A 12,500-nucleotide genomic window follows, 5' to 3' on the forward strand; every position below is an offset into this window, starting at 1 on the left:
GCCGTGGTATATCAGACCGTGTACCACGGGTTATGACAAAACATGTGTTTTTTTTTTTTTTACTGCTCTAGTTACCATGGTAACCCGTTTATTATAGCAGTAAGGCACCTCGGGGGGATTGTGGTGTATGGCCAATATACCACGGCTAAAGGGTTGTGTCCAGGCACTCCGCGTTGCGTCGTGCTTAAGAATAGACTTTGGCCGGGATATATTGGCCATACACCAGACCTCCTCGGGCCTTATTGCTTAAAGATATCGGTAACTGAGTTAAACTGGCAGCTTTAAATGTCAAATGTAGGTAAGAGGTTGTTGGAAAAAGGACATATATTTTTAGTTGATCAAAACTAATCCAGTTCCTTGATGTTGTTTTCCTCCTCAGTTTGGAGCGGTCCCAGTGGCCCTCTCCTCCGCCCGTCCTTCCCTCCCTCCGCCTCCTTCTGGTCCGGGAGGTCCCATGCCTCCTCCCCCTCCTCCTCCCCCACTCCCAGGCTGCGGCCCACCTCCCCCACCAGGAGTGCCTCCCCCGTTCGGTTGCCCCCCTCCCCCTCCTCCTCCCCCGGGGTTCTGTGGGCTGGGCTCGCCTACCCACAACACCTTGCCTTTCGGACTCCGGCCCAAGAAGGAGTTCAAGCTTGAGACTTCCATGAAGCGCCTCAACTGGTCCAAGGTGAGACTCACTCACTCACTCAGTCAGTCACTCAGTCACTCAGTCACTCAGTCAGTCACTCAGTCACTCACTCAGTCACTCACTCACTCAGTCACTCACTCAGTCAGTCAGTCAGTCAGTCACTCACTCAGTCAGTCAGTCAGTCAGTCAGTCAGTCAGTCAGTCACTCACTCAGTCAGTCAGTCAGTCACTCAGTCAGTCACTCAGTCACTCACTTACTCAGTCACTCACTCAGTCACTCACTCAGTCACTCACTCACTCAGTCACTCACTCAGTCAGTCAGTCAGTCAGTCACTCACTCACTCAGTCAGTCAGTCAGTCAGTCAGTCAGTCAGTCAGTCAGTCACTCAGTCAGTCACTCAGTCACTCACTCACTCAGTCACTCACTCTCTCGCTCACACACACACATCCTCTCTCCCAGTCCATTACCCTAGCCCCCCCCCTCCTCCCACACACTGCCTGGCCTTCTGTAGCTAACATGGTGTGTGTCTGAAAACACAGTGTGAACAAGGATTGTTTTGAGGTGTGTGTGTGTGTGTGTGTGTGAAGTGCTACTCAAGAGGCCTGCCTGATGATCACACAATAAATTAAATTCTCTAGCGATCTCTCCTGAGTTTTAGAGGCACCGTCTCTAAACTTTAAAGTCCTATCAGTGTAGAGGTTTTTTTTTGCAGGGGGGGGGATAGATTCATGCATATTAAACGTGTGTGTGTGTGTGTGTGTGTCGTCCTGTACAGCTGTACACCACCACAAAGGGGTCTCCTTTGAAACCTGTTTACAAGCTGATCACAACACCAAAGGCGTCACCTAATCACACCCTAATATTCAGTGTGTCGTGCACTACTTTACCATGGCTTAAAAAGTAGTTCTCTGATGTTATATATATATATATATATATATATATAGGTAGTTGGGTGTCGTTTGGGACGTAATCCTTGCTCCCAGAGCTTCCTTCCTCAACAGATCAGATGGTCCAGCTTGTTCAACAGCTGGATAAACGTTTATGGGAAGGAGAAGAAAACAGGGAAGTGAGATTTTAACAAAAATATGAATTGTAAAATAGCGTGAAGTAATATCACCGAGACGAGATTAAACAACATCTGGTCTTCTGTGCTGAGCCAAGTCTCGTCTGAGACTTCTGGTCCAATCAGAGAGGAGAGGGAGGAGCCCCCCCCGGCTTTAAATGGCTGTTGGCACGGAAACGCTAGCCCTGGAAACATCTGTACTGTTGCTTGTTGTTGCCATTTTATAGATATATAAATAAATATAAGATATATATGTCAGAGAAGAAAGTTGGACTTTAAAAATAAACAACTTACTTTAAAATGTCTCAGCTTTTCCCCCTCGATCCTTCAAGTAGCATTTAACCAGCTGATACAGACTAAATGATTCCTAAACCTGCATCACTCACCCGTGGTGTTACTGTCAGACTAAACCTGTCTAACTCACCCGTGGTGTTACTGTCAGACTAAACCTGTCTTACTCACCCGTGGTGTTACTGTCAGACTAAATGTTTCCTAAACCTGTCTAACTCACCCGTGGTGTTACTTTCAGACTAAATGTTTCCTAAACCTGTCTAACTCACCCGTGGTGTTACTGTCAGACTAAACCTGTCTAACTCACCCGTGGTGTTACTGTCAGACCAGCTGATACAGACTAAATGATTCCTAAACCTGCCTCACTCACCCGTGGTGTTACTGTCAGACTAAACCTGTCTAACTCACCCGTGGTGTTACTGTCAGACTAAACCTGTCTAACTCACCCGTGGTGTTACTGTCAGACTAAACCTGTCTAACTCACCCGTGGTGTTACTGTCAGACTAAACCTGTCTAACTCACCCGTGGTGTTACTGTCAGACTAAATTATTCCTAAACCTGCCTAACTCACCCGTGGTATTACTGTCAGACTAAATGATTCCTAAACCTGCCTAACTCACCCGTGGTATTACTGTCAGACTAAACCTGTCTAACTCACCCGTGGTGTTACTGTCAGACCAGCTGATACAGACTAAATGATTCCTAAACCTGCCTCACTCACCCGTGGTGTTACTGTCAGACTAAACCTGTCTAACTCACCCGTGGTGTTACTGTCAGACTAAACCTGTCTAACTCACCCGTGGTGTTACTGTCAGACTAAACCTGTCTAACTCACCCGTGGTGTTACTGTCAGACTAAATGTTTCCTAAACCTGTCTAACTCACCCGTGGTGTTACTGTCAGACTAAATGTTTCCTAAACCTGTCTAACTCACCCGTGGTGTTACTGTCAGACTAAACCTGTCTAACTCACCCGTGGTGTTACTGTCAGACTAAATGTTTCCTAAACCTGTCTAACTCACCCGTGGTGTTACTGTCAGACCAGCTGATACAGACTAAATGATTCCTAAACCTGCCTCACTCACCCGTGGTGTTACTGTCAGACTAAACCTGTCTAACTCATCCGTGGTGTTACTGTCAGACTAAACCTGTCTAACTCACCTGTGGTGTTACTGTCAGACTAAATGTTTCCTAAACCTGTCTAACTCACCCGTGGTGTTACTGTCAGACTAAATTTTTCCTAAACCTGTCTAACTCACCCGTGGTGTTACTGTCAGACTAAACCTGTCTAACTCACCCGTGGTGTTACTGTCAGACTAAATGTTTCCTAAACCTGTCTAACTCACCCGTGGTGTTACTGTCAGACCAGCTGATAGACTAAATGTTTCCTAAACCTGCCTAACTCACCCGTGGTGTTACTGTCAGACTAAACCTGTCTAACTCACCCGTGGTGTTACTGTCAGACTAAACCTGTCTAACTCACCTGGGGTGTTACTGTCAGACTAAATGATTCCTAAACCTGTCTCACTCACCCGTGGTGTTACTGTCAGACTAAACCTGTCTAACTCACCCGGGGTGTTACTGTCAGACTAAATGATTCCTAAACCTGTAACTCACTCGTGGTGTTACTGTCAGACTAATTGTTTCCTAAACCTGTCTAACTCACCCGTGGTGTTACTGTCAGACCAGCTGATAGACTAAATGTTTCCTAAACCTGCCTAACTCACCCGTGGTGTTACTGTCAGACTAATTGTTTCCTAAACCTGTCTAACTCACCCGTGGTGTTACTGTCAGACCAGCTGATACAGACTAAATGTTTCCTAAACCTGTCTAACTCACCCGTGGTGTTACTGTCAGACCAGCTGATAGACTAAATGTTTCCTAAACCTGTCTAACTCACCCGTGGTGTTACTGTCAGACTAAACCTGTCTAACTCACCCGTGGTGTTACTGTCAGACTAAATGTTTCCTAAACCTGTCTAACTCACCCGTGGTGTTACTGTCAGACCAGCTGATACAGACTAAATTATTCCTAAACCTGCCTCACTCACCCGTGGTGTTACTGTCAGACTAAACCTGTCTAACTCATCCGTGGTGTTACTGTCAGACTAAACCTGTCTAACTCACCTGTGGTGTTACTGTCAGACTAAATGTTTCCTAAACCTGTCTAACTCACCCGTGGTGTTACTGTCAGACTAAATGTTTCCTAAACCTGTCTAACTCACCCGTGGTGTTACTGTCAGACTAAACCTGTCTAACTCACCCGTGGTGTTACTGTCAGACTAAATGTTTCCTAAACCTGTCTAACTCACCCGTGGTGTTACTGTCAGACCAGCTGATAGACTAAATGTTTCCTAAACCTGCCTAACTCACCCGTGGTGTTACTGTCAGACTAAACCTGTCTAACTCACCCGTGGTGTTACTGTCAGACTAAACCTGTCTAACTCACCTGGGGTGTTACTGTCAGACTAAATGATTCCTAAACCTGTCTCACTCACCCGTGGTGTTACTGTCAGACTAAACCTGTCTAACTCACCCGGGGTGTTACTGTCAGACTAAATGATTCCTAAACCTGTAACTCACTCGTGGTGTTACTGTCAGACTAATTGTTTCCTAAACCTGTCTAACTCACCCGTGGTGTTACTGTCAGACCAGCTGATAGACTAAATGTTTCCTAAACCTGCCTAACTCACCCGTGGTGTTACTGTCAGACTAATTGTTTCCTAAACCTGTCTAACTCACCCGTGGTGTTACTGTCAGACCAGCTGATACAGACTAAATGTTTCCTAAACCTGTCTAACTCACCCGTGGTGTTACTGTCAGACCAGCTGATAGACTAAATGTTTCCTAAACCTGTCTAACTCACCCGTGGTGTTACTGTCAGACCAGCTGATACAGACTAAATGATTCCTAAACCTGTCTAACTCACCCGTGGTGTTACTGTCAGACTAAACCTGTCTAACTCACCCGTGGTGTTACTGTCAGACCAGCTGATACAGACTAAATGTTTCCTAAACCTGTCTAACTCACCCGTGGTGTTACTGTCAGACTAAACCTGTTTAACTCACCCGTGGTGTTACTGTCAGACCAGCTGATACAGACTAAATGTTTCCTAAACCTGTCTAACTCACCCGTGGTGTTACTGTCAGACTAAATGTTTCCTAAACCTGTCTAACTCACCCGTGGTGTTACTGTCAGACCAGCTGATAGACTAAATGTTTCCTAAACCTGCCTTAACGCACCCGTGGTGTTACTGTCAGACTAATTGTTTCCTAAACCTGTCTAACTCACCCGTGGTGTTACTGTCAGACCAGCTGATACAGACTAAATGATTCCTAAACCTGTCTAACTCACCCGTGGTGTTACTGTCAGACTAAACCTGTCTAACTCACCCGTGGTGTTACTGTCAGACCAGCTGATACAGACTAAATGATTCCTAAACCTGTCTAACTCACCCGTGGTGTTACTGTTAGACTAAATGTTTCCTAAACCTGCCTAACTCACCCGTGGTGTTACTGTCAGACTAAACCTGTCAAACTCACCCGTGGTGTTACTGTCAGACCAGCTGATACAGACTAAATGATTCCTAAACCTGTCTAACTCACCCGTGGTGTTACTGTCAGACTAAACCTGTCTAACTCACCCGTGGTGTTACTGTCAGACTAAACCTGTCTAACTCACCCGTGGTGTTACTGTCAGACCAGCTGATACAGATTAAATGGTTCCTAAACCTGTCTAACTCACCCGTGGTGTTACTGTTAGACTAAATGTTTCCTAAACCTGCCTAACTCACCCGTGGTATTACTGTCAGACTAAACCTGTCAAACTCACCCGTGGTGTTACTGTCAGACCAGCTGATACAGACTAAATGATTCCTAAACCTGTCTAACTCACCCGTGGTGTTACTGTCAGACTAAACCTGTCTAACTCACCCGTGGTGTTACTGTCAGACCAGCTGATACAGACTAAATGATTCCTAAACCTGCCTAACTCACCCGTGGTGTTACTGTCAGACTAAACCTGTCTAACTCACCCGTGGTGTTACTGTCAGACCAGCTGATACAGACTAAATGATTCCTAAACCTGTCTAACTCACCCGTGGTGTTACTGTCAGACTAAACCTGTCTAACTCACCCGTGGTGTTACTGTCAGACCAGCTGATACAGACTAAATGATTCCTAAACCTGTCTAACTCACCCGTGGTGTTACTGTCAGACTAAACCTGTCTAACTCACCCGTGGTGTTACTGTCAGACCAGCTGATACAGACTAAATGATTCCTAAACCTGTCTAACTCACCCGTGGTGTTACTGTCAGACTAAACCTGTCTAACTCACCTGTGGTGTTACTGTCAGACCAGCTGATACAGACTAAATGATTCCTAAACCTGTCTAACTCACCCGTGGTGTTACTGTCAGACTAAACCTGTCTAACTCACCCGTGGTGTTACTGTCAGACCAGCTGATACAGACTAAATGATTCCTAAACCTGTCTAACTCACCCGTGGTGTTACTGTCAGACTAAACCTGTCTAACTCACCCGTGGTGTTACTGTCAGACTAAACCTGTCTAACTCACCCGTGGTGTTACTGTCAGACTAAATGTTTCCTAAACCTGCCTAACTCACCCATGGTGTTACTGTCAGACTAAATGTTTCCTAAACTTGTCTAACTCACCCGTGGTGTTACTGTCAGACTAAACCTGTCTAACTCACCCGTGGGTTTACTGTCAGACCAGCTGATACAGACTAAATGTTTCCTAAACCTGTCTAACTCACCCGTGGTGTTACTGTCAGACTAAATGTTTCCTAAACCTGCCTAACTCACCCGTGGTGTTACTGTCAGACCAGCTGATAGACTAAATGTTTCCTAAGCCTGCCTAACTCACCCGTGGTGTTACTGTCAGACTAAACCTGTCTAACTCACCCGTGGTGTTACTGTCAGACTAAATGTTTCCTAAACCTGCCTACCTCACCCGTGGTGTTACTGTCAGACTAAATGTTTCCTAAACCTGCCTACCTCACCCATGGTGTTACTGTCAGACTAAATGTTTCCTAAACCTGCCTACCTCACCCGTGGTGTTACTGTCAGACTAAATGTTTCCTAAGCCTGCCTAACTCACCCGTGGTGTTACTGTCAGACTAAACCTGCCTACCTCACCCGTGGTGTTACTGTCAGACTAAATGTTTCCTAAGCCTGCCTAACTCACCCGTGGTGTTACTGTCAGACTAAACCTGTCTAACTCACCCGTGGTGTTACTGTCAGACTAAATGTTTCCTAAACCTGCCTAACTCATCCGTGGTGTTACTGTCAGACTAAATGTTTCCTAAACCTGTCTAACTCACCCGTGGTGTTACTGTCAGACTAAACCTGCCTAACTCACCCGTGGTGTTACTGTCAGACTAAATGTTTCCTAAACCTGCCTAACTCACCCGTGGTGTTACTGTCAGACCAGCTGATACAGACTAAATGTTTCCTAAACCTGCCTAACTCACCCGTGGTGTTACTGTCAGACTAAACCTGTCTAACTCACCCGTGGTGTTACTGTCAGAATAAATGTTTCCTAAACCTGCCTAACTCACCCGTGGTGACAGACCCAGCGTTGGTGAGCCCATCGATTCTTGCTGCTCCTCAAGCCATTCATCTGAACACTGTGCTCAGTGTCTGTAGTCCTGCTCGACGGGACGGAGGCTGCAGTGTGTGTGTGTGTGTGTGTGTGTGTGTGCTTGCATGCAGGTGGGGAGGTAGTGTGTGTGTGTGTATGTGTGTGTGTGTGTGTGTGTGTGTGTGTGTGTGTGTGTGTGTGTGTGTGGGTAGGTAGTGTGTGTGTGTGTGTGTGTGAGTGGGTAGGTAGATAGTGTGTGTTTGTGTGTGTGCTTGCCTGTCTGTGGGTGGTTAGGTTGTGTGTGAGTGGGTGGGTCTGTTTGCTATAATAGCCAGCTAGAACAGCAGACACTATCTCTATCAGGACCAGCTAGAAAAGCAGACACTATCTCTATCAGGACCAGCTAGAACAGCAGACACTATCTCTATCAGGACCAGCTAGAACAGCAGACACTATCTGTATCAGGACCAGCTAGAACAGCAGACACTATCTGTATCAGGACCAGCTAGAACACCAGCCACTTTCTCTATCAGGACCAGCTAGAACAGCAGACACTATCTCTATCAGGACCAGCTAGAACAGCAGCCACTATCTCTATCAGGACCAGCTAGAACAGCATTCACTATCTATCAGGACCAGCTAGAACAGCAGTCACTATCTATCAGGACCAGCTAGAACAGCAGACACTATCTCTATCAGGACCAGCTAGAACAGCAGCCACTATCTCTATCAGGACCAGCTAGAACAGCAGACACTATCTCTATCAGGACCAGCTAGAACAGCAGACACTATCTCTATCAGGACCAGCTAGAACACCAGCCACTTTCTCTATCAGGACCAGCTAGAACAGCAGACACTATCTCTATCAGGACCAGCTAGAACAGCAGCCACTATCTCTATCAGGACCAGCTAGAACAGCATTCACTATCTATCAGGACCAGCTAGAACAGCAGTCACTATCTATCAGGACCAGCTAGAACAGCAGACACTATCTCTATCAGGACCAGCTAGAACAGTCCTCAGAGATGTGTCAGGGAAGACAGGGAAGATAGGAAGAGAGGGGGTGTGTGTGTGTGTGTGTGTGGTGTGTTGGTGGGGAGTCTATCCATGGTTCTTGTTATTGTAAAGGTCACGTGTCTTCAGTCATATCCCCCCCCGTCATGGTCTGTCCTCCTATCTGAAACCCCTCATTACGGTCTGTCCTCCTATCTGAAACACCCTCATTATTCAGATGTGTGTTTGGTGTTGGAAAGACCTTTGGTCCTTCTATCAGCTGTAGACTGAGACGATGGTGTGTATAGGGGAGGGACTATGCAAATGAGATTCATATGTGTGTTTGGTCCTTCTATCAGCTGTAGACTGAGACTCTGCTGTGATGCTGTGTTGTGGTGTGTATAGGGGAGGGACTATGCAAATGAGATGCATATGTGCTCAGTACTTCCTTTGTGGCTGCTTGTCCATGTTCACATATTAACCCGCTGGTCTCGCCTGCCTTCTATTGGTGTGTCTGTGTGTAGATCCGCCCCCAGGAGATGTCCGAGAGCTGTTTCTGGGTGGTGGCTAACGAGGATCGCTATGACAACCCTGACCTGCTCAACAGACTGGCGCACACCTTTGGCTCATACAGACCAGGTCAGGCTAACTACTGTTGTTATCGTCTCTGTCTGTCTCTCTGTGTCTCTGTCTCTCTATCTGTGTCTCTCTGTGTCTCTGTCTAGCTATCACTAGGTGGAGGAGAACTATCATGGTCCTGTATCGTACCACCAGGTAGAGGAGAACTATCATGGTCCTGTATCGTACCACCAGGTAGAGGAGAACTATCATGGTCCTGTATCGTACCACTAGGTAGAGGAGAACTATCATGTTCCTGTATCGTACCACTAGGTAGAGGAGAACTATCATGGTCCTGTATCGTACCACCAGGAAGTGCCACAGTGTCATAGTGGCTCTTTAATAAGGTTAACCAAGCAGACAGAGACAGCAGGGGACTTCCTCCTCCTCCTCCTCCGTTGTTGTTGTCTATTTGTCCAGATCTCCTCTCCTGATTAATTGAAGAGCTGGCTTCGTGTTATACTCCTCTGGTCGTGTCGTGATGTCGTCCGCTAGCTGGTTCACCGTCTCACCGTGCCGTAGAGGACACCATTTTGAATTATTCATTCAGCCATTATCTACCTGTCACTACTCCTTCATGCAGCACAGACACACACACTCACACACTCACACACTCACACAGACAGACAGACAGACAGACAGACAGACAGACAGACAGACAGACAGACAACACGCGCGCGCGCACACACACTGTACACGCGCGCACACACACTGTACACGCGCGCACACACACTGTACACGCGCGCACACACACTGTACACGCGCGCACACACACACACACTGTACGCACACACACACTGTACACACACCAGAGGAGCACCTTGTTGTGTGACATCAAGGTATTAAATAATGGAGACAGTACAGATATACAAACACTTGGACAGGTGATGGAGAGGAACCTAACATCAGGCCTCCTGAGGTTCTGTCTATCAGGGATGTTCTGGTCTAGTTACATCAGACCTCCTGAGGTTCTGTCTATCAGGGGTGTTCTGGTCTAGTTACGTCAGACCTGAGGTTCTGTCTATCAGGGATGTTCTGGTCTAGCTAACATCAGACCTCCTGAGGTTCTGTCTATCAGGGGTGTTCTGGTCTAGTTACATCAGACCTGAGGTTCTGTCTGTCAGGGATGTTCTGGTCTAGTTACATCAGACCTCCTGAGGTTCTGTCTATCAGGGATGTTCTGGTCTAGTTACATCAGACCTGAGGTTCTGTCTGTCAGGGATGTTCTGGTCTAGTTACATCAGACCTGAGGTTCTGTCTGTCAGGGATGTTCTGGTCTAGCTAACATCAGACCTGAGGTTCTGTCTGTCAGGGATGTTCTGGTCTAGTTACATCAGACCTCCTGAGGTTCTGTCTATCAGGGATGTTCTGGTCTAGTTACATCAGACCTGCGGTTCTGTCTATCAGGGATGTTCTGGTCTAGCTAACATCAGACCTCCTGAGGTTCTGTCTATCAGGGATGTTCTGGTCTAGCTAACATCAGACCTCCTGAGGTTCTGTCTGTCAGGGATGTTCTGGTCTAGTTACGTCAGACCTGAGGTTCTGTCTGTCAGGGATGTTCTGGTCTAGTTACATCAGACCTCCTGAGGTTCTGTCTATCAGGGATGTTCTGGTCTAGTTACGTCAGACCTGAGGTTCTGTCTATCAGGGATGTTCTGGTCTAGTTACGTCAGACCTCCTGAGGTTCTGTCTATCAGGGATGTTCTGGTCTAGTTACATCAGACCTGAGGTTCTGTCTATCAGGGATGTTCTGGTCTAGTTACGTCAGACCTGAGGTTCTGTCTATCAGGGATGTTCTGGTCTAGCTAACATCAGACCTCCTGAGGTTCTGTCTATCAGGGATGTTCTGGTCTAGTTACGTCAGACCTGAGGTTCTGTCTGTCAGGGATGTTCTGGTCTAGTTACATCAGACCTCCTGAGGTTCTGTCTGTCAGGGATGTTCTGGTCTAGTTACATCAGACCTGAGGTTCTGTCTATCAGGGATGTTCTGATCTAGTTACGTCAGACCTCCTGAGGTTCTGTCTATCAGGGATGTTCTGGTCTAGTTACGTCAGACCTCCTGAGGTTCTGTCTATCAGGGATGTTCTGGTCTAGTTACATCAGACCTGAGGTTCTGTCTATCAGGGATGTTCTGGTCTAGTTACGTCAGACCTCCTGAGGTTCTGTCTATCAGGGATGTTCTGGTCTAGTTACGTCAGACCTAGCTGATCTAAGTGCTGCTCTCCCATGTCTCTGTGCTGCTCTCCCATGTCTCTGTGCTGCTCTCCCATGTCTCAGTGCTGCTCTCCCATGTCTCTGTGCTGCTCTCCCATGTCTCTGTGCTGCTCTCCCATGTCTCTGTGCTGCTCTCCCATGTCTCTGTGCTGCTCTCCCATGTCTCTGTGCTGCTCTCCCATGTCTCTGTGCTGCTCTCCCATGTCTCTGTGCTGCTCTCCCATGTCTCTGTGCTGCTCTCCCATATATCTTTGCTGCTCTCCCATGTCTCTGTGCTGCTCTCCCATGTCTCTGTGCTGCTCTCCCATGTCTCTGTGCTGCTCTCCCATGTCTCTGTGCTGCTCTCCCATATCAATAATATTGATAAAATCAATGTCTTTGTCAGAGCAGTACTGTACCACTCAGTCTAATAGAACTCTCCGTCTGGTTGGAAGTCTCTAGAAGGTTTTCACTGAGTCATATAAGACCTCTATGTTATTCACCTGTTTGACCCCTGACATTCAAAATGCTTTGCTGCTTTTTTTCTAAGTTTGTCAAAGTGGGAAATGTGACGCTTCGTTGCCAGACGTGTTACTTTAAGTTGCTTATCTTGACGATATCTTGGAATCAGGTGTCGTTCTCTACAGAGGGGTTTCTCCTTCCCAACCTTGATGAATCAGGTGTCATTCTCTACAGAGGGGTTTCTCCTTCCCAACCTGGATGAATCAGGTGTCATTCTCTAGAGAGGTTTCTCCTTAACCAACCTGGATGAATCAGGTGTCATTCTCTACAGAGGGGTTTCTCCTTCCCAACCTGGATGAATCAGGTGTCATTCTCTACAGAGAGGTTTCTCCTTCCCAACCTTGATGAATCAGGTGTCATTCTCTACAGAGGGGTTTCTCCTTCCCAACCTGGATGAATCAGGTGTCATTCTCTAGAGAGGGGTTTCTCCTTCCCAACCTTGATGAATCAGGTGTCATTCTCTACAGAGGGGTTTCTCCTTCCCAACCTGGATGAATCAGGTGTCATTCTCTAGAGAGGTTTCTCCTTAACCAACCTGGATGAATCAGGTGTTATTCTCTACAGAGGGGTTTCTCCTTAACCAACCTGGATG

General features: G+C 47.0%; 1 protein-coding gene across 1 annotated transcript in view; it reads left to right on the plus strand.

Annotated features, from left to right (window-relative positions):
- Positions 1-12,500, plus strand: part of LOC139394558 (protein diaphanous homolog 3-like) — a 174,513-nt gene that overhangs the window by 143,832 nt on the left and 18,181 nt on the right. The window contains exons 15-16 of the mRNA XM_071142653.1: positions 380-667; positions 9,100-9,214. Of these exons, the coding sequence (XP_070998754.1) occupies positions 380-667; positions 9,100-9,214 (403 nt within the window). The remainder of the gene's footprint in view (positions 1-379; positions 668-9,099; positions 9,215-12,500) is intronic.

This window comes from Oncorhynchus clarkii, unplaced genomic scaffold (assembly GCF_045791955.1).
Source record: "Oncorhynchus clarkii lewisi isolate Uvic-CL-2024 unplaced genomic scaffold, UVic_Ocla_1.0 unplaced_contig_471_pilon_pilon, whole genome shotgun sequence".
Lineage (NCBI taxonomy): Eukaryota > Metazoa > Chordata > Actinopteri > Salmoniformes > Salmonidae > Oncorhynchus > Oncorhynchus clarkii.